The sequence below is a fragment of the Gopherus evgoodei genome, chromosome 1 (genome assembly GCF_007399415.2).
Source record: "Gopherus evgoodei ecotype Sinaloan lineage chromosome 1, rGopEvg1_v1.p, whole genome shotgun sequence".
Classification (NCBI taxonomy): Eukaryota; Metazoa; Chordata; order Testudines; family Testudinidae; genus Gopherus; species Gopherus evgoodei.
The window spans coordinates 277096842-277120129 of record NC_044322.1 but is presented as its reverse complement, the minus strand read 5'-3'; the positions used below and the strand labels follow the sequence as shown (position 1 = coordinate 277120129).

Genomic DNA, 23288 nt, shown 5'->3' with positions numbered 1-23288 from the left:
TCACCGAATGTAGAAACAAACAAATCTCTAGCAGGAACATTGGAGGTTATATATGTGGCACTGGTGCCACTGCTGCTGGAATACTGTGTCCAGTTCTGGTGTCCACAGTTAAAAGAAGGATGTTGATAAATTGGAGAAGGGTCACAGAAGAGCCACAGGAATGACTGAAGGATTGAAAAGCATGTTTTTATATTGAAAGACTTAAGGAGTTCAATCTATTTAGCCTATGAAAGAGAAGGTTAAGGGATGTCTTGATCAATCTATAGATGCTTCCATGGGGAACAAATCTGGTAATAGTGGGTGCTTCAATCTAGCAGACAAAGATATAATATGAACCAATGGCTAGAAGTTGAAGCTAGACAAATTCAGACTAGATATAAGGCACAGATTTTAAGCAATGAGGGTAATTAATCTTTGGAACAAGGTTTGCGGTATATTCTGCATCACTGGAAACTTTAAAATCAAGATTGGGTGGTTTTTTTCCTTTAAAAAACTGCCCTTGATTTCGACGCATGAATTAATACAATGATATCCTATGGCCTGGCTTAAACAGGAGGTCAAAGGAGTCAATCACAGTGGTCCTCTCTGGCCTTAAAATCTATGAATCTCACAAAGCCTTTGCTCAGCATGGAGTAGCAAAGGCACTGCAGGTCAAAACTGAGGTGCATTGGCAAAGCTGTTTGAGGAACTCAAAACTAGAACAGAAGGGCGTACTACAGATCATGAAGGCGGGAGACCAGGACTGATATATTAGATAAACTATCTATTATCATCTTGGAAGCTTCAGTGTGAGATGTTTTCCTACAGGGCTGCCATTGTTTAAATTGGGATCACTGTATAGAACCGTATAGAATGGAAATAGAACACGAGGAATGTACTGTAAGGATTCAGTGTTTATATAGGCTCCTTGTAATTTTGGAGACTGCAGATATAACAGTTTGTTTTCCTAACAATTCATTGAGCTGAAAGTCTAGAGTTCGAAGAGTGTGTTTTAGGGAGGCATATTATTGTGCAGAGTAGGCATGAAGTGGGCAACATTAATTTAAATGAGCTTATATATAGCATGATGTGAAAGAAAAATCTGGTACAGATTTGATTTAGATCCGACAGAAAGAAAATATGATAAAGGAGGTTCATGAGAGAGTCACTCTTCATTGTATGAACACTGCTGTGACCATTGTGTATCACTTAGCATAACTGTCTCACGGTTGATCTTCCTCATTCTGTCTGTTGTATCCACTTGTTGTTGTTTTTTGTTATGTTTGTATGACATCTAGCATGATGGGGCCCAGAGGCCTGACTGGGCCTTTAAAGAACTACTGCACTACAAATAATAAATGTACCTAGATCTTATTTAAAATAATTCAAGAAGAGGCAGAAAACTCTTGGTATAGAGTGCTAGAGGGTTTCAGAATTTCATCTGGTCCTATTAGCATTTAGTGTGGTGTTATCTGAAAATCTCCTCTCTTGCTTCAGAGTAAAACTTCTGGAGACTTCTTTATTTTTAATCAGGCAATTTTTCATTTTCAGTCTCTGATGTTCTATTTGTTGGAGCTAGATTTGGAAGGCTTAGATTTTTACTGGTAAATGTCAATTTCACCATACACAGAAAAGCCAACAACAATTTTTTTTCTATTGATAACTGAAATGTATAGATAGGCAAAGTAAGAAAAATGCTGCTTGAGAATTTTAGAGTTTGATTTAAGGATATTTACTTTGTATTTTTGATGTGATGTTGAAAACTTGCGTTTTAATAGTTTATAAAGCTTTAACTTTTTGAACCTCAAGCTCTGTTGTCATTAAATAATTGTCTGCCACATCACATAATTTCTATCAACTGTGAAAACTGATTGATAAAAATAAAAATGCTTTAAAAATAAACATTGATATTATCCATCAAAATTATTTTAAAAAATCAAATTCTGCCACTTGTAGACTGTGTCAAAAACACTCCCTATTATTGATTCAAATTATAGGTTTCAATTCACAGCAAAATCTCAGTATATGTTTCTCTGTCCTGGTCTACACTATGAGTTTAAGTCGAATTTAACAGCGTTAGATCGATTTAACCCTGCACCTGTCTACACGAGGAAGCCATTTTTATCAGCTCCTAAAATCAATTTTTGTACTCCTCCCCAATGAGGGGATTGGCACTGAAATCGACATCACCGGGTCAAATTTGGGGTAGTGTGGATGCAATTTGACGATATTGGCCTCCGGGAGCTATCCCAGAGTGCTCCATTGTGACCACCTGGACTATACTCTCAACTCAGATGCACTGACCAGGTAGACAGGAAAAGCCTCACAAACTTTTGAATTTCATTTCCTGTTTGGTCAGCGTGGCAGGCTGATCAGCACAGGTGACCATGCAGAGCTCATCAGCAGAGGGGAAGGAGGGCGGGATGTGGAATAGACATGAGCAACACATCTTGAAGAACACCAGTTACAGAAAAGGTAACTGTCTTTTCTTCTTTGAGTGATTGCTAGCTGAGTAGAGGTAATTAGGTGCTTTTGCATCAGCACCCTGCTACACCGTGGTATGACGAGACAAGAGCAGGAGAGCAGAGTTGCAGCAGAAGCAGTGGATGACAATGATCATGTAGAGGATCTGCAAAGTGGATTCATGGCACCAGGAGAGCAGAGTTGCAGTGGAAGCAGTTGTTCGATGACGACGGTTAGCAGTCCTTCTGCACTGTCTGCTGAAAGCAGTATGGTGTCCGCATGGAAAAAAGGTGCAAAACAATTATCTGCTGTTGCTTTCATGGAGGGAGGGGCTACTGATGACATGTACCCAAAACCACCTGTGACAATGTTTTTGCCCCATCAGGCATTGGGAGCTTAACCCAGAATTCCAATGGGCAGTGAAGACTCTGGGAACTGTGGGATAGCTACCCACAGTGCAATGCTCCAAAAAGTTGATGCTAGCCATGGTAGTGTGGACACACACCGCCAACTTAATGCACTTAGTGGGGACACACACAATCGACTGTATAAAATTGCTTCCTAAAAAATCGACTTAAGGAATCGGCCAGTCATGGTATGAGAGAATATCGTGTGACCCTGTGCTGGCGGGTGGAAGGCCGATATGGTACCTTGACGGACGGAGGCTCTAGGCCCTGGGATATAAGATGAAGGAGGTAGTCTAATATAATTTGGATCAGAGCAGCCATGGGTGAGAAGCCCCTATCAGTAGCCCACCAGGAAAACTGAGACCATTTCGCCAGGTAGGCCTGATGTGTGGAGGGATGTCTGCTCTTGAGGAGGACACGCTGAACCCCTTCCGAACAAATTCTCTCCTCCTGGCCTAACCATGGAGCAGCCACGCCATGAGGTGGAGTGCCGCTAGGTTGGAGTGGAGGCGGCAACATTGCTCCTGGGAGAGCAGGTCCAGGTGGGTTGGCAACAGCCATGGCAGGGAGACTGCCAGGCTCGTGAAAGTCCCAAACCAATGTTGCCTGGGCCATGCCAGAGTGATCAGGAGGACCCGGGCCCTGTCCATTTTTCTCTTTTCCAAGACCCTGCTGATCAGTGGAATCGGGGAAAGGCATAGAAAAGTTGGCCTGACCAGGACAGAAGGAAGGCATCGGAGATCGCCCCATGCTCAACCCCCCCAGAGCAGAAGCAGGGACACCGGCTGTTCTGCCGGGTCGTGAACAGGTCCACTTAGGGAGTGCCCCACATTTGGAAAATCCTGTGCCCCACTTCTGGGTGCAGTGTCCACTCATGCTGAGAGGAGAAGTCCTGGCTCAGTGGATCTGCCCGAGAGTTCCGGATGCCCAGTAAATGATGGGCTTGCAGGTAAATATTGTGGGCTATGCAGAAGTCCCACAGTCTGAGCACTTTCCTGGCAGAGGGCTGAGGAACGGGCTCCGCCTTGCCTGTTGATGTAGAACATCGAGGCTGTGTTGTCCGTGAAAACCCAGACCACTCTGCCTGCCAGGTGTGAGTGGAAGGCCACACATGACAGACGGACTACCCTGAACTCCTTGACATTTACACGCAGGGCCAGGTCCTGTGTGGACCACAGACCTTGGGTCTGGAGGTTTCACCTGGATCTGCCCTTGACCAACCAGTTGCTGAGGTAGGGAAAGATCTGGACCACCCCCTGACATCTGAGGTAGACCGCTACCCCAGACATACACTTTGTGAATACCCGGGGAGCTGTGGACAGGTCAAACGGGAGTACAGTGAACTGGTAGTGCTCCTGCCCAACCATTAAACTGAGGAAATGCCTGTGTCTCTCGAATATATGAATGTGGAAGTACGTGTCCTATAGATCGAGGGCAGCGTACCAGTCCTGGGATCCAGGGAGGGGATGATGGAGGACAGATAGACCATGCAAAACTTGAGCTTTACCATGTACTGGTTCAGGCCTTGCAGGTCCAGAATGGGCCTGAGCCCCCTTTGGCTTTCTGGCTAAGGAAAGAGTCGGAATAGAACCTTTTGTGTCTGAACTCTGCTGGCATCACCTCCACTGCTCCTAAGCCAAGGAGCCGCCTCACCTCCTGCTCGAGTAGGCTCTCGTGAGAGGGGTCCCTGAAGAGGGATGGGGATGGAGGGTGGGTGGGGTAGAAGTAAACTGGAGGGTATAGCCCTGGGAGATGGTGTTGAGGATCCATCAGTCCGAGGTCAGCCGCGGCCACTACGGGAGAAAAGCACACAATTGGTTGGAGAAGGGAAGCTTTATTGCGGGTGGATCTCTGGTATGAACTGGGAAGTCTCCCCCAGGCATCCCACCAAAACTGGTGCTTAGAGGGCCCAGGCTGGGGCGCAGGCCAGGATTGCCTTTGCGGGTGCTTTTTATAGTCCCTTGTCTTTTTATAAGGGGGCTCCTATCTGGAGTGGGTGGCCTGACTGGGAGCCTGCTGCTGTTTAAACTTGGTCCTGGCCAGGGCCATGACATAGATGCCAAGGGTCTTTAATATCATGTGGGAGTCCTTCAGACCATGTAAATTCACGTCTGTTTGTTCTGCAAACAGGGCCTTGCCACTGAACGGAAGGTCCTGTAAGGAGTTTTGTGCCTCGCTGGACAATGCAGACAGCAGGTGCCATGATGCCCTCCTCATGGACACCACGGAGGCCATAGACCTTGCAGCCGTTATCTGTGGCATCCGAGGCTGCCTGAAGGGCCACCCTGGCAGCAGCCATGCCCTCCTCAACCAGAGCCTTGAACTCTTTCTTATCACGCTCCTGGAGGGAGTCCCAAAAATTGAAATTGTATCTACCCAGCAGGGCTTGGTGATTCGCCACACTTAACTGGAAGCTTGAGGATGAATAAACCTTTCTATCAAATAGATCTAGTCTCCTTCAGTCCTTATTTTTAGGAGCAGGAGCGGGTTGACCTTGCCACTCCCTATGGTTGACAGACTCAAGAGTAGGGGATGGGGTGGGTATACAGGTATTCATGCTCCTTGGCGGGCACAAAATACTTCTATTCCACCCTCTTAGAGATGGGGGACAAGGAAGCCGGGGTTCGCCACAAGGCGTTCAAGATCTTAGCCATCCTTCCAGGTGCTGAAGCCGAAAGGACGTTGAACAGGGAGTCCAAGGGTTCCTCCACCTCCTCAGCTTGTAGGTTGAGGCTTGATGCCACCCTTTTCAACAGCTCTTGGTGGGCTTTCGTGTCCTTCTGCAGGATAGGAGGATGGGCTGTGATCGTCTCATCGGGGGAGGAGAAGGATGGGGGTGTGGTACTCTGCGTCCCCACCGATGCCATAGGTCCCACCATTTGGACCCCTCCTGAGCACGGGACTGGGGATGAACATTCCACTAACTGTTTCTGGGAGGCTGAGAAAGGGAGGCTGACAGTCTTTCCGAGGCTCCAACCACCAAGTAAGCCACCACCAGAGGCTGTGTCGGGCCCCTGGGGCCCATTGATACCATGGCACTGGCCAAGGAGCCCGGTGCCACTGCATCTGCTGTGGCACCAGCAGAGTGGGCTGTCCAGCCTGACTAGCCTGGCCCACTGACTGACAACTCTGAAGGGAAGCCGGGCTGGCACACGATCAACTGCTATCCCAGGACTGGGATGAGTGGCAGCATCAGGAACGGTGCCGACTGCGAGACAATGATCCCTGTGTGGAGGAGCAGGAGTACAGCCGGTAGCGGCTGATCCATGACTGGCTCCAATGGGTGGATCCGCGATGGTGGGGTGTTGGTGATCAACGCCTGGGGCTATAGGAGTGGTGCCGCAGTGGGGATCTCGAGAGAGATGAAGAATGGGAATGGCATTGATGCCCATACCATGAGAGGCTAAGGTAGTTTCTCTGAGACAATAACCTCCGGTGCCATCTGTCCCGGTCTTGAAGGGGCACTCTCTCCTTGCGAGGTCTACATTTCCTAGAGGAGGAGGAGTGGTGCCTGGAACCCCTGCCAGACGGTACTCAGCCAGACAACCTGGTGGGGGTCAAAGGTGAGCAGCGCGGACTGCGCATGGGGTGGTCACTGAGAGGGGAACAGCGTTGGGAACCTTTCCTCAGCCATGAGCGGTACCATCCAGGTGGCGACTGCAGGGGTCTGAGCGGTGGCTTACCTCTGGACCGGGGAGCCGATGATGGCGGAGCTACTGGTACTAGCAGAGACATAATGTCTTGAGCCACCTGCAGGGTCTACGGCATGGAGGGCACCCAAATGTGGCCACTAGCATCTGGGGAGGCAGGCTCAGAGTGGGCCAAGCTACGCTGCTCAACGTAAGTTGGAGGCCGTGAGGCTAATGGGGAGTGAGAGCTGCCCAACACAGGTCTAGTCTCTGCCCCAGTATTGCTCCAGTGCCATAGTGGAAAAGACCTCTTCTTTGCCTTTTTGGAGTGTTCTGTGGATGGGAAGCAATGCCAACTGGTGTAGGGCACCTTTGGGTCGCCGCGCACTGATGCCGCGGTGCTCGGTGCAGTGGAGTCGGGGTTAGGGTCGACTCCATTAAAATGGCTCAGAGTCAAATGTCCTGCTCCTTCTTGTCCGAGGTTTGAAGGATTTGCAAATCTTACAGCGATCGCTGAGATGGGTTTCTCCGAGAGAGTGTAAACAATCCGCATGTGGATCGCTCGTGGGCATGGGCTGTTTGCAAGTGTTGCATGACTTAAAGGCCGAGGCACGGGGCATACATACCCCGACCCTGGTGCACTAAAACTACTTTTTTAAAAAAAAAACTACGGGCACTAATAACTGTGAACTAACAGAGTCCAAGAGGGAAAGCTACAGCAGAGCTGGAGCAGAGCATTTCCAAAGCATCTTCGCTGGCTGCAAGAAGGAACTGAGGGTGAGGGGAGCATGCAGTGCCCCTTATACCGCATCATGGTAGCGTCACTCCAGGGCTCTAACTTTTTGAATCTCAAGCTCTATTGTCATTAAATAACTGTCTGCCATGCCACAAAATTTCCATCAACTGTGAAAACTGACTGATAAAAATAAAAATGCTTTAAAATAAACATTGATATTGTCCATCAAAATTATTTAAAAAAAATCAAATTCTGCCAGTTGTAGATTGTGTCAAAAACACCCCGTATTATTGATTCAAATTACTTGAGCCTCCCCCATGCAGCCCCTGGCTGACCCCTAGCCTCTCCTGTTCAGTCAGGCACATCTTCCCCCGTCCCCATGTGTGCCTGCTCCTCCACTCACCTTTTAGCTAGGCACAGCTGCCCTTATCTCCATGTGGCTCTGCACCCCCACTTCCCCTGTCTCCAAGTGTCCCTGCACCCCCTACTACCAGTCAGCCCTGGATCAATGTTGTCACCCCAGTAGCTCCTGTGCCTGTGCTCAGTCTGCCCCCCACCCACTAGCCATTGCAAACCCCTCTGTGTGACCCTACCAGCAGTCCTGTGTGGCCCACTCAGTCCATCCCCCCCATAGCCTGTGCCTCCTCATCTGGCCCCGCAGGCAAGGTGCTGTGAGAAAGGCAGCCTCTGCCTCCTCCCTTGCAGCGGCTGGCTGTCCTGGCCCATAGCCAGCTGTCCTCTCCTTTGGCACCACATCAGCCTTTGGTAGGCAAAAGGTGTAATTGCAGCTTCCCTTTGCCTCCCCATTAGAATCAATTATTCTGCAGGGGTGGGGGGGAAATCTGTGGAGGACATTAATTCTGTATTTGTACAGTGGCACAAAATTCCCCCCAGGAGTAAACTTTATCAGCTTTCACTTTTTTAAAATGATTTTTAGCATTCATGGCTGCAAAGAAAAACTCAAAAATCATGTGAACTGAGTGACATCTGCCTGAATTTGCAGAGGGCCTCAAACAATAGCTCTGAGAGTTGTGAGTGCCCTGTTTATCCTAATGGGATGTTAACTCCAAGACCCCACTACTCTGGGGTGCCCCTACCAGCCAATACCAGCAGACAGGACCATGTGTGGCAGATGTGTGTAGTGGGTCTGTCTCCCCCACTTCTCCCCCGAGGCTGATGCACTCTGGTTCCTAAGGTATTTGGGAGCCCCCATGCTACCACCCCTGCCTCTTCAGGGAAAGTTGGGGACCACAGCTCCTGTTCCGCTTGAAGGGGGAAAAGGGCCCTATGCTGCTGCTTCTCTGGAAGGGGGGGCCCACTGCCATTCCAAGTTGTGGGGTTGGGCACAGAGATAGATGTGGAGCCACAGGGGGTGTCCATGTTATGATGTGCCTTGTGCTTGCTGAGGGCCACAGTTTGGGAACTACTAATCTATTGGTTAGTGCAGGGGCCTAGGAGATGGCACTGCTGTGCTTTATTTCCAGTTCTGCCATAGACTTACTGTGGACAAGGTCACCTAACTGCCCTGGGCCTTAGGTTATGTACGAATTGGATGGTGATTAATTCACATGTTGGTAAAGCACTTTGAGATCTCTGACTGAAAGGTGCTTTGTAAGTGCAAATAAGAATTATTTCTTCACTATTTTGGGAGAAGACCTCTATGCATTTGTTCTTCTTCAGCAACCTGTCAATGATGCACCGAGCAGAGGAGATTGATTGAGCACATTTGGCCAATCCTATTTTGGGTTTTGTTTGTTTGAAGCTCATCGTTAGGTGAGATTGCTGACAATCCCAACCATCACTGGCTGCAGTTTTTTACTGCTTCATTCCCAGCCCCTCCAAAAAAAGATGTTTCCACATTTTTAAAAAGCTGCTGAAAAATTGGAGAGTGTGCAGAAAATAGCCAGAAAAATGATTAAGAGGGCTGGAGAAAATGCCTTATCTTGAGAGCTCAATCGATTTAATTTATCAAAAAGAACCTTGAGAGGTGACTTGGTTATAGTGTATAAGCACAAGGAAAAAGTACCAGGTACTAAAGGGTTCTTTAATCTTGCAGAGAAAGGCAGAACATAAACTAAGAGCTGGAAGCTGAAGCCAGAAAAATTCAAGTTGGAAATGAGGCACAATTTTTTTAAGTGAGGGTAAGTAACCATGGAACAAACTACCAAGGGAAGCAGTGGATTCACCATCTCTTGATGTTGTCAAATTAAAACAGGATGCCTTTCTAGAATTCATGCCTCCTAACCAAACACAAATTATACATTAGTCAAATGTGATTACTGAGCTCAATACAGGAGTAAGTGGGTGCAATTTAATGGCCTGTAATATACAGGAGGTCAGACTAGATAATCTAATGGCCCTTCTGGCCATAAATGCTATGAATATGAGAGACATGACTAGTGGCCAAGTTGACATATTAGATCAATACAAATTACCCTCCCGCATTTGTACATGACATGAAAGTTTTTCTGCATATGTAATACTTTTTGATTTTGACGTTGGCCCTTAGTTTGTAAAAACGAGAGATCTGACAAAACCTTATTGCTGATGAAATGCAAAGTCTACTGTATAAAAATAAAACAAAAAACCCCCAAACAAAACCAATCAAACGAAAACAGATGCACTACACTATCTCTTTTCTTTAAAACTTTATAAATAGCTGTAACCTAAAACATTTTAACATATAAATTATGTAACTGATGCACAAAAGCACTGATAAGAGAATGTACAGTAAACAGTAATGAATCACTTCAACACAGTTTCTCCATCCATGCCCTGAAGCAGCTCACTGAAACGGGTGCAGCATCTCTTCAGGGGCCAGGCACGTCAAGCAACGCTCTGTAATGTTATAGTTAATGGAGACACTTGTATTTACAAATCTTCATCATCAAAGGTCTCCGTGCACTGCAGCATCACAGTCTCATAGTCAAACTGAACAGCCTCTTCCTGGAAAACACAAGCAGGGTAATGGGGGAGACAGAAGTTGATTGTGGTCATTAGAAACCTGGTGATCTGGCACCTGCATACTTCAGCAAAGGGACAGTGAGCACTCCCTCCCTTTTCAGTCAGCCACTAACACATGCCAGCAGAAGTGTGTTGGCTGTCTGAAGACAGTCTCCCTTCCAATTGCTAAGGAAGTAAGGGTCAGTCCTGGTCCAGCTGACATTATTTATAGGTTTCACTGAATGCAATGGGCACATAGTCGCCTCTTAGGTCCTTAATCTGCAAGGGGATGAGTACATCCCACAAGATATTGTGGGCAGGATTCACAAAGGGACATAGGTGTTGCAATGCTCAGGGTCACACTGCCTAGCGCTTAGCTGCTTAGGCAATCACTGGAACAACATTGTGATGCACAAAGCCCTGTTAGGTGCCTAGGCACCTATATGCTGAATGGGGAGAGACAGGCACCCAAGAATGCAATTCACAAAGCTAGCATGCAAGCTACCTAAGCTAGCCAATGGGAGACACCGACCAGCGGGATAAGTCCTCAGCTCCGGCCCTCACTTGAAGTCTAGGCTACACGGAGCTCTGTCAGAGATCCACAAACTGGGGGAAGTTAGACAGTAGGTGCAGGACCTGAAACAAAACAGGGTGGGGTGGAAGGAGGAACTGCTCCCTTGCAATCTTCATCTTAGTGGATAGGGTACTCACCTGGGATGTGGGAGACCCCCACTTCGTGTCCCATCTCTGCCTGAAGAGAGAAGAGATTTGTACAGGGATCTGCCACATAGCAGGAGACTGCCCTGATCACTAGCCTATGAATAGTCGGAGGTGGGTCTCCCTCAAGCTCTCCTGCTGAAGTTGCTCCACTTTGTTAAAATGCAATATTTACATATTGATAGGGCTAGAAAAAGTTGGCTCCATAGCCAAGTGGTTATGGCAATCCCATGCAATGTGGCAATCTCTGTTCAAATCCCTGCTTCCCTCAGAAGGGGGAACTTGAACTGCGGGGGACAAATGACTCACAGAGCCTGGTTAAATATTCTATCCACAAAGTTATAACAGTGGTTGGCACCCTCCTCTCCTCCCCTCCCCTCCCTGCCCCGCCACCTGTTTTGTGTGAACTCGCCTGAGGCCCCAATCTGGTAGGTGTGCTCAGAGGCTGCTTTCCAGATTGGGTCCCTGCAGGCAATTTAGGCAGCCAGAAGTCCATCTTTCCCAGGTTGTGAATGTGGTGTTGCATTCTATATGATTTCATGAAAATATGCTAATGAGTGTAAATATAATGTAACTGGAATATGCTTCATGCAAAAGATCTCTTGTAAGGTATCATTACAAAGTTTATCTACTGAGTGTGGTCATCCTATTTGTATAAATGCATCACTCTTGTATCTGAAACTAGAAATATGAAATATAACTCTGAGGTCCTATTGTAGTATGCAAAGTGTGGGCCATTAATGGTGGTTTGGAATTTTGATGGCTCCCATTAACCAGGACAATTGACTGAAGATGTCTCTGTTTTACTGTATATGTGTGTGCAGGCAAGTGGGTAATGAAGTGTTACAGTGACATGTGATCATGTCACCTGCACTGGAATCCATCTTTAACCTGGTGTTTTTCCATTTAGAAGGAGGGGTGAGAACCCAGAGAGGGACAAAGGATTCCTGCCTTATGCAAAAGATATATAAGCAGGTGGAACAGATCAAAACGGGCTGCAGTCATGAGAACTCCCCTAGCTACCACCTGAACTGGAACAAGGGCTGTACCAGGGGAAAGGATTGTGCCCAGACTAGGAAGGCGTCCAGTCTTATTAAAACATAACTTATTGAAACATCTCTGAGGGTGAGATTTTATCTGTATTCAGTTTTATTACTGTATTAGGCTTAGACTTGCGTGTTTTATTTTATTTTGCTTGGTAATTCACTTTGTTCTGTCTGCTATTACTTGGAACCACTTAAATCCTACTTTCTGTATTTAATAAAATCACTTTTTACTTATTAATTAACCCAGAGTGTGTATTAATACCTCGGGGGGAGGGGGAGGACAGAAAATAGCTGTGCATAGCTCTCTATCAGTGTTATAGAGGATGAACAATTTATAAAGCTTATACAGCGTAAAATGGATTTATTTGGGGTTTGAACCCAACTGGGACTTGGGCATCTGAGTGTTGAAAACAAGAACACTTCTTAAGTTGCTTTCAGTTAAGTCTGCAGCTTTGGGGGCATGGACCAGACCCTGGATCTGTGTTGCAGCAGGCTAGCATATCTGGCTCAACAAGACAGGGTGCTGGAGTCCCAAGCTGGCAAGGAAAGCAGGGGCAGAAGTAGTCTTGGCACATCACTTGGCAGCCCCAACTGGGTTTCTGTGATCCAACTTGTCACCGTGAATTCCCCTGGTGCTTGGCTGGCCAGACACCATGGTGAGGCAGCTGTGCCAGGGAATTAGCCTGGTACCTAGCGTGAGGCTGCAGTGTGCATGTCCAGAGTAAAAACTTAGGCACCTACAGGGATAGATAGCAGCTGAGCGAGGTTCTGTGGATCGCAGTGGTGCCTAAAAGTGGGAATAAGGCTCCTAGCTTTGCTGATCCCACTGACTTCAGTAGCTCGGGATCAGGCCCTACTTCCCTTAACTCAAGAGATGGATGAGTCCCTCTCCTGGACAGACTTAAGGAGAGTGAGTGTCTCTTGGGAGGTCAGTGAAGCAGAGGTGAAAAAGCTGGCAGTCTTTTGACCTATGTCTTAACTGCAATGTGAGCCCAGGGTCTGTGGGACTCGAGCCCATGGGCTTGGTGTTTGTAAACCTGGTACTGAGCATCCATAGTGACTGTTGACCCTAGGTTTAGAATAGCTGAACCTGTGCCTCACACCTGTGTGCACATGACTACACTGCAATATTCAGACTCAAGTCAAACCATCCCATCCCAGGCTTCTTAGCACCCTCCCCAGCTGTAGCCACTTGAGCTTCTTTGTCATGGTGCACTATGGAAAAACATGACTGTTCTTCCCATGGCACATTACAGGAAGCTGTCACGGACTGCCAACTCATCGAGCCAAGCCATCTTTTCAGTCTGCACCCACCCTCAACCCAGCAACGGGAGCCAGCAACATGAAGGCATCAGCATTTGAAGAACGTCCCCTGCTTGGGCTTTCACCTGGTTCAGGAAACAGGCACAGCATCCATGAGACAGTGGTGGACAGTTTAGTCGTGTTTTCTGAACTACCGAAGGCACCTGTTGGAGGATATGGACAATACAGACATGGCAGACTCTCACTGGCTGAGGCTGCATGTGACTCTGATGCCCGCTCAGTAGACTGACATTTTCAGAGCAGGACCACAAGCACAGACTGGTAAGAGCACATTGTCATGTGGATCTGGGATGACCAGCAACGGCCACAAAACTTTTGCATGAAGAAAGCTACATTTCTGGAGCCTCTGTGAACAGCTTGTCCTGATCCTCCAGTGTCGTGACACATGCATGAGAGTGAGCAGGCTGGTCCAGAAGTGGGTTGTTATAATCACCTAGATGCCGCCTACCCCAGATTGCTACAGGTCCATTGCTAACCAGGTTGGTGTTGGGAAGTCGAATGAGCCTAAAGTGGTGGCAGAGGTTTCTGAGGCAATCAGGCAGGAGGTAGGCATAAACAATGTGCCTGAAGTACCTGCTGGTTTTGAGAGAATGGGGTTTCCAAACTGCACTAGGGCCATTGAAGGGACTTCTTTGCCCTCCTCAAAAAGCACACGAGTTTACATAAACACAAAGGGTACTACTCCAATGTTATGCGAGCCCTTGTAGACCACAGAGGTTGATTTATGGACACCAATATGGGTTCCACGGAAAAGTTAATGATGCTAGGGTCTTCCCCCGACTGGGAGTCTATCTTCATGGACAGGCCAGGACACTACTGCCACCAAATTACATTGTCCTACGGAGTATTTGTCCCCACTGTTGTTCTAGGGGACTCCGCGTACCACTTTTTGCTTCGGCTTATGAAACTGTATCCTGATCTCAAAGGCCTTGGAAAAAGAAGGTTTAATTACACTCTCAGTAGCTGCAGAATGGTGGTTGAATGTGTGCTTTGCAGACTGAAATCCCGCCAGCAGTTTACAGTGGCATCAATGCTGTCTGCATTATTGTGACTTTCTGTGGTCTTCACATTCTCTGTGAATCCAAAGGTGAGCCATTTGCCACTGAGTGGACCTATGACAGTAATGGATTGCTGAACTGGTACATGCAGCCAGAAGGTGCACCTGTCACAGATGCAGCAGGATGCACCCCGACAATAGAAATCAGGATTGCTGTATGAGCCCATATTATGGACTTGCCTGGACCAATGGAAGAGGGAGACTAGTACATTTATGGATGTATTTGTATAGCAATTTGTACATAAATGAAGTACGGCTGCTGTATGCTATGAATAGGAGTGTGTGTGATTGCCATGAATTATTAATTCTGGAGGAGATGACTGCTTATACAACATGGGCAGGGGACGGAGGCTTGTGTGGCATAAACTGTGGATTTTCTTTATGGACTGATCTGAATATATTGTGACAGACCCAAACCAGTGGGGTACAGGAGTCTGGTAGAGGGCAAATATACTGGTCACTGGATGAGTAGTTTTTTGTTCCCTGAGTGACCAGAGCAGGGGCTGCACTAAAGTAATCAGGAACCTGCTAGAACCAATTAAGGCAGACAGGCTGATTAGATCACCTGCAGCCAATCAAGGCAGGCTAATCAGGGCACCTGGGTTTAAAAAGAAGCTCACTTCAGTCAGGGAGTGGGGAGCCAGAGGAGAGGAAGTGTGTGTGAGGAGCTGGGAGCAAGAGGCGCAAGGAGCTGAGAGTGAGAGGCTGTGCTGCTGGAGGACAAAGGAGTACAAGCGTTATCAGACACCAGGAGGAAGCTCCTGTGGTGAGGATAAAGAAGGTGTTTGGAGGATGCCATGGGGAAGTAGCCCAGGGAGTTGTAGCTGTCATGCAGTTGTTACAGGAGGCACTATAGACAGTTGCAATCCACAGGGCCCTGGGCTGAAAGCTGGAGTAGAGAGAGGGCCTGGGTTCCCCCCAAACCTCCCAACTCCTGATGGGACACAGGAGAAGTTGACCCAGACTGTGGGGAAGATCACTGAGGTGAGCAAATCTGCCAATAAGCGCAGGACCCACCAAAGTAGAGGAGGAACTTTGTCACAATATATAGTGAGAAATTGTGCTTGAACACAACTTCTCAGCTGTGCCTTATCGTGTCTTGTCTTTATTCTCTGAAACACACATTATATGATGTGATGCAGTGATGAAAATACATGTTAAAATAAAGTAAGTGTTTATTTGTGAACTTAGCAGTATTACCAAAAAAACAATATTGTCAGTCAGGCCAGCTGCCATTAAAACACCAGTAATAAACCAACATCAAAAGCGGTGATAAAATAAAGTGCATAACACAAACATGGAACAATGCAAAACAGTGAAATAAGTGCAAACAAGTAAAATCAGTGCAAATACAGTCCCTACTTCTGTGTGTCCCCAGCTGCCCATTCTCCTTCCCCTTTCTAGCTTCTTTAGTGTGCACTTGGTGCCACTGTATGGGACTGGAGGACTGCAGTAGTGTGGAGGACTGCTGGGGGTACATTTGCCTTGCCCAACTAGCATTCAGTCCTGGTTGCATGGGCCACCCAAAGATAGTATTATCTAATGCATTCCTGGTCTGCAGGACATGGTACCACAGAGGGCACTTAAGGACATAGCGTGGGTGGGGCAGAAGCCTGAAGTCTTGCAGCCATTGGGGCAAGCAGCCTCTCAAACAGGTCTTTCTGCTGCACTCTATCTTCCTCCCCCAAGGGCTGTTCTTGCACCACAGACTGTGCTGTAAGTCTCTCCTCATGTGCTGCAATTCGCTCCTTGTGCTCTGCAACCTCTTGGTGTCTTTCCATCTGCCATGAATCCTTTTCCCTTTGGTACTGGTCCTGATGGCTGGCCCTGTCCAGGATGTCCACTGTAAGTTCATCATGGAAATGCTTCCTCTTTCAACACTCATGATTGTTCGAAATCCCAGGCACTTGCTAGACTGTGGCTGGGCTGCAGAGGTGGAAGGGCCTGAAAGCAGACATCAAACTGTACAGTATCGTCTCAGTACTTCAAAAAAGCTTCAGTGCTTCCTCAGAAAAAGTGTCTGTGAAATATCAAGGCCAAAATTAATCCCTTTGTAAAACTCAGCTCCATATATTCTCAGTGGAATGCTTTGGTTCTCCAGGAACTCCCTGGACACAGCTCAGTTAAACAGAGTGAAAAGAGCATGCACAGAATTGTAAGGTATAATTTTAAAATGCTGCATGTTTAAAAAAATGCAGATGACTGTAGCTTGGAGGTTTGTCAGTGCTTTCAGGTCTTCCATATTCTGCAGGACTTAACAATCCTGCAGGGTCCTGAATGGCAAGGAGACATTCTAGTATCTAGTCTAGTGAAACTTCATTGCACCATGACCCCCTTCTGACAACAAAATTTACTACACGATCCCAGGAGGGGGAACTAAGCCCACTCGAGCCTCACCGCCCCAGGGCCAAAGACGAAGCTCAAGGGCTTCAGCTCCAAGCAGGGGGCCTGTAATCTGAGCCCTGCCACTCAGAGCTGATGCCCTTGGGCTTAGGATTTCGCAGTGGGGTTTGGGTTTGGCCCTGGGCCCCAGCAAATCTAAGCCAGCTCTGGTGACCCCATTAAAATGGACTTGCGACCCACTTTGGGGTCCCGACCCAGAGTTTGAGAACTGCTGATCTAGTCCATGCCACTGGTGGCAAGTCAGCTGTGTATGCCACAGATTTTCAAGCTTATGGTGACTGAGCAACACACCTATGAGTGGTGTGAGCTGGTGTCCTATAAAGGTGGGCCTGGAAAATATGCCCTCCCCCTATCTGGAGTTCCTACTACAGGAAAAGTTTGCAGCTATCACCATCAGAGATTGGGTCACAATTCCTGGGGGGAATCAACAGGATGCTAATTTAGCATCCACATGGACTACTGCCTCCTTATTGCTTATGATACAGCCTACTCTAACTACATCGACCTATGGACTACATGCAAGCCCACATGATAATACTAACTCTCATAAAACTACACAGACAGCCCCACCTTCCCTGGCAATTTCTTGACTACATACAATCTCCTGCTGTATTTTGGTCACTGATTTCATCACCCATGCACTACATTTCCCTGTACGTTTTATTGGTTACAGGCGGCTCGCTATGCTGTGTTGTGGCTGATTTGTACGGCGTGATGTACTAAAAGGGAAAGCAACAGACGGTTCTTACTTTTAACATCCCAGCACATCTCTGTAAGAATGTGTGAAGATCTAGTAGAAATTTAATTTGAAATGCTTGTTTAACTGTTGTTTGCGCTTTCCGGTCTCCATTCTGAATTCACCACATGGTGCTCAATTACATTTTGATGCCAAGATGCTGGTGTGCATTTTGCCATTAGTGGACACATACAGCTACCCACGACTTGTAATAAAAATTGCACTGGGTCATAACCCAGAAACACCTCCTATTGGCATATTAACAAAAAATGTGGAGCCAAACACTTACCAGGTTCTGGGGCTATGTTCTGCCTCTTCTCCTTCTGCTGCCAGTTCCACGGCAGGCTGTTCCTACAGGGGGGCGCAGGGTGTCATCAAACAGCTCCTCTGAGTATGGCCCCAGAATGTGCTATGTTTGCTCTGGAGGCAAACCTCTTTGGAAACTGGTATGAGCACCAGTCACCTGATCCAGAGTCTGCTGGCTCCCCTCCAGTGTTATACTAGATTTAGGGGTCAGAAGGCTGCCATCCCGGCTGATCAGGCTCTTGTGAACTGCTGGTGGTTCAGTACCCAGCACCCAGTCAAAGTCCTCATTAAAGAGACAGGATGATGGAGAGTTCCCAAAGGTGTGCACTCTCATCCCTGGCTTTCCAGTAGTCACTCGTCAGCTGTTTAATCTGCTCCCTTCACGGTCACCAGTCCGCTGAATCTCAGCACTGTCTGCTTATTTCTTGGCATACACGGTCATTTCTGGGATTCTTACTGGATTGGAACATCTTGCTCGCCTCACACCACAGATCTACCAGAAGCTGACTGTGAGCCTATGACCAGGCAGCAGTGTGCTTGACAAGGACTTCTGTTCAGTGGCCATAGCTTATGCAGGAGATGGTTTGCTCTCTTAGTACTTCAGCAATCAGAATAAAATGGAAGGATTAAATGATGAGCAGCTGAATTTGAACCAGGGGACTGCCTCCGCTTCCTGGAAATTGATTGGCTAGTCTTGGGATAGAAAGGCTAGGAACAAGGGATTGTGGGACAGTTTTGGCAGACTTTTAGGATGCAAGTTTGGCAGATCAGGGCCCGAACTGCATCCATGCTGCCAAATGGTGCAATCTGGATGGGACTTGGGCCCATCTTAAGGCATGGATGCTGAGCGCTTGCTGGCCTGAGGTCAGACACATTTCTGTGCAGACAGAAGGGAGGTATGACTTGAGCCTGAGCTTACACTACAGTCTAGACACACCCATAGTTCATCAAGTCCCTCCTATTGCACCAGTGCAAGATTCTGTAAATTGAGGGGAGGGAGGGGAAGTTAACATTTTTAAAGGCACCTCAGCAATCGAGGAGCTTAAGTCCTATTTTCAAAAGTGACTTAAGCACTTCTGTTCCTAAGTCCCATTTACTTTCAGTGTGACTTAGGCTCTAAGGGCTAGATGGTCAAACATACTTATGCACCAAGATAGCTTTCTAGTAAATTTACAAAAGCACCTAAGCAGGTTAGGGACCTAACACCCATTGACTTTAACTTAACACAGTTTTGAAAATTCTACCCTAGATCTAAAATAATGTTTTATCTTATCTGCAGTTGAGCAACTCTTACAACAAGGCCTCAAACCAGCAGCCCTTGACAAGTTATATAATTGCATAACTGATCTCCCTGTTAAAAATATTTTCCTTCCATGTAATCTAAACATTCCCATTCTCTGTTTTAGGCCTCCCCTTCTGCACTGTGTTGTATATAGTTCTTTCCATTCTTCTGCCTGGTTCTCTCACAAGTATTTTTGCAGGTGAGGTGCCTTAGCCGCACTGAGAACCTGACCAGAATCTTGTCCAGATCAGCTGCATTTGATGTATGTATAAATTGTCACAGTCATAAATTTGTACATTCTATGAGAGAGGGGTCGAAGCAGCATTAATTAGTTTGTACTGACCATCTATAAAAACCATCAGCTGATCAGTACTGTTCTTGCGCCACAGTTAGAGGGAAAGGTGACCATGGGCTGTATTTCATTATTTAGTCAGGTACACACTGTGCATCCTGATTACTGTTATATCTGCCACCACACCTTTGTCATATGCATGAAACTTAAGGACACTAGCTCATCCGTCCTGGGTGTTTTATGCCATCAGCATTGCCCAATTTCCTGAGCTAACGGAGAGCCTGCAGGAGCTACTCTGTCAGGGGCAGGGTGGGGAGTCTGTGGCTACTGGGATGTGGAGCTGCATCTCTGCTTTCAAACTAAGAATCTTGCAGGTTGTATTTTGCCTTGTAGTATTATTCCCCAGGTGTACTGTGCGGCTGTTATCTACATTAAATCAGATACCATGGGTAATTTGCAAACAGGATTTACTTAGGGACTCCCTTGGGTCCCCACATCCCATGCAAATTCTGCAGCTCACAGGCTGACCCAATCTCCCTCTCTAGTACTGGGATGAGAGGGGGAGGAAACAATCTGCAATCTGAATGACTTTCTGTCCACTGGGCCAGTCAGCTCCAATGATATCAGTGAAGTTATTCAAGAGTTAAATTTAGCCCCCATGTCTTTTGTAGCATCTAAAATAAAACAACTGAACCTTGCCCCCTAAATGGTGAGTCTATTAATCTTTGGAATGGAAGGAATTAAAAAAATAATAATGAAGCCTAAGATTCCAGTTTGGATGATCCTGAGGAATATGAGCAAAGGCACATCAAATGGAAATCCCAATCTGTTATTCAGAGGAATACGCTGCCTCATCTATAATAAACACTTTGGCAAGGCCTACCTGGGGAAACTGTGTGTCAGCAAAGAAAAGACCCTTTAAGAAACCAGTGATCTGCAAGTAGAGCCGGTGGTTATCCTCTGGATTTTCTGAGGTGCAGCCTGTGAACATTGAGCTGAAAATGGAAGTAGAAATTATATTTAATTTCCAGTCTCCTGTCTCCTCCTGTTCGTTTCTTTTCCTTTTTATTTATTTACAAACCTTAATAATTATTTTCAGGATTAATAAAACAAAAGCAAACAACTGAACAATGGGGATATCATTACACAATAAATTATACAAATATAGAAATGTGATACAAGAAACAATTATCAAAGCAAAGCAATTCAGAGGTATGTGGCAGACATGATAATATTGTTCCAGGAGAAAAATGTACGCTAATTATAATACAAAGTAACAGTCATATTTACCTGGCAGCCTGCATGTTTTATAGCATCACCTTGTTCAAATTAAGGCCTTTTATTTTTTATGTTACATTTTGAATGAATGAGACAGCTTTATGTCATCACAAAAGTTGACTGAGAATATCAACTAGCAACAGCCACGCTGTGGCCATATGCTGGGCAACTTCTCCAGCAGGCTCTGCCAATCTTGAACCTGACTTCCGAAGTTCCAGCCTTGCATCTTCTCCTGAGCTCCCACAGAACTCTGCCAATGCACATAGCAAATCTTTTTAATTCTAAGCCTGAGCTGCTTGAAACCACAGGCTGACAAAAAAAAAGACCCAATTGTCCTAAAGTAAGAGCTGGCTAGGGACATGTGCAGATGGGACACTAACTCAGTGTGCCTGAATGCTTCCCCAAATTTTTTTTAAAAACAATCACTTGTTGTTTAACTGGTACACATTTAATTCAGTTTTATTATATATTTGAGTGTGTTTTGGTTAACAATCTAAAAGGACTTATTCTCATTTACATTGCTCAAGCAATGTGAAGTGTAGTTTTAGTTTAAGTGCAAATCACACCTCACATGTTAAAGGACCTTCTAAACTTCTGGACAATTACTTTCCTAAACTTACAACTTGCAAGGAGAGAAAATCCCACCCAAGAAACAACCTGCAGTGAAAGTATTTCACAGCTGAGCCATCACATGGATTTTCTATTAAGAAACACGATCCTTGCTCTTGCAAGGGCTACTGGCTGAAATCAAGAGTGATGACTCGTCCTCTCTTGACGGACTACACACAGCCCTTGCACAAGGAAGGACTTGATGTAATAGATCTTTCCTTTCTCTGATGTTACTGTTCAGGTCAAACTACATTTCTGCTCTGTAAGATATTTGTTATTGCATTAGAATATTAAAAGAGGGTAAAGGAGACTATTTCTAAAAAGTAGGGCTGTCGAGAGATTAAAAAAATTCATTGTGATTAATTGCACTGTTAATAATAGAATACATTTATTAAAATATTTTTGGATGTTTTCTACATTTTCAAATATATTTGATTTCATTTACAACACAATACAAAGTGTACAGTGCTTACTTTATATTTATTTTTATTACAAGTATTTGCACTGTAAAAAACTAACAAAATTGTATTTTTCAATTCACCTAATACAATACTGTAGTGCAATTGCTTTATCGTGAAAGTTGAACTTACAAATGTAGAATTAAGTACAAAAAACTGCATTCAAAAATAAAACAATGTAAAATTTTAGAGCCTGCAAGTCCACTCAGTCCGACTTCTTGTTCAGCCAATCGCTCATTTGCAGGAAATAATGCTGCCCACTTCTTGTTTACAATGTCATCTGAAATTGAGAACAGGTGTTCTCATGGCACTGTTGTAGCCGGCGTCGCAAGATATTTATTTGCCAGATGCGCTAAAGAGTCACATGTCCCTTCATGCTTCAATCACCATCCCAGGGGACATGCATCGATGCTGATGACGGGTTCTGCTTGATAACAATCCAAAGCAGTGCGGACCAACGCATATTCATTTTCATTATATGAATCAGATGCCACCAGCAGAAGGTTGATTTTCTTTTTTGGTGGTTCGGATTCTGTAGTTTCCACATTGGAGTGTTGCTCTTTTAAGACTTCTGAAAGCATGCTTCAGAGTTCGTCCTTCTCAGATTTTGGAAGGCACTTCAGATTCTTAAACCTTGGGTTGAGTGCTGTAGCTATCTTTAGAAATCTCATATTGGTACCTTCTTTACGTTTTGTGAAATCTGCAGTGAACGTGTTCTTAAAATGAACACGTGCTGGGTTATCATCCGAGACTGCTATAGCATGAAATATATGGCAGAATGTAGGTACAACAGAGCAGGGGACATACAATTCTCCCCCAAGGAGTTCAGTCACAAATTTAATTAACGCATTATTTTTTTAAAGAGTATTATCAGCATGGAAGCATGTCCTGTGGAATGGTGGCCGAAGCATGAAGGGGCATATGAATGTTTAGCATATCTAGCACATAAATACCTTGCAATTCCAGTTACAAAAGTGCCATGCAAATACCTGTTCTCACTTTCTGGTGACACTGTAAATAAGAAGAGAGCAGCATTATCTCCTGTAAATGTAAACAAGCTTGTTTGTCTTAGCGATTGGCTGAACAAGAAGTAGGACTGAGTAGACTTGCAGGCCTTGAAGTTTTACATTGTTTTGCTTTTGAGTGCAGTTATATAACAAAAAAACAATCTACAGTTGTAGGCTGCACTTTCATGACAAAGATTGCACTACAGTACTTGTATGAGGTGAACTGAAAAATACTATTTTTGTTTATCATTTTTTCAGTGCAAATATTTATAATAAAAATAATATACACTTTGATTTCAATTACAACACAGAATACAATATATATGAAACTGTAAAATACATCTCAAATATTTAATAAATATCAATTAGTATTCTATTGTTTAATAGTGTGATTAATCACGATTAATTTTTTAATCACGATTAATTTTTGAGTTAATCGCATGAGTTAACTGTGATTAATCAATAGCCCTACTAAAAAGACTTTTTCTGTTTCACTGAAGGAGAACACAGTTCAAAATTAGCTAACTTATCCAGAGAACTCCTGACCTCTTTAGATCTTGTCAGGGAAATAACAGACAGCTTTAGGAATCCTACATTATGACAGTGGGGAAGACTAC

The 23288-nt window shown here is 45.6% G+C and overlaps 1 protein-coding gene across 1 annotated transcript in view; it reads right to left on the bottom strand.

Moving 5' to 3' along the window:
- Positions 1-10085: 10085 nt before the first annotated feature.
- The window catches only part of STRA8 (stimulated by retinoic acid 8), a 28685-nt gene continuing 15482 nt past the window's right edge, over positions 10086-23288 (bottom strand). The window contains exons 7-8 of the mRNA XM_030553829.1: positions 20203-20314; positions 10086-10160 (exon numbers count right to left, since the gene is read on the bottom strand). Coding sequence (XP_030409689.1) covers positions 10086-10160; positions 20203-20314 — 187 coding nt within the window. The remainder of the gene's footprint in view (positions 10161-20202; positions 20315-23288) is intronic.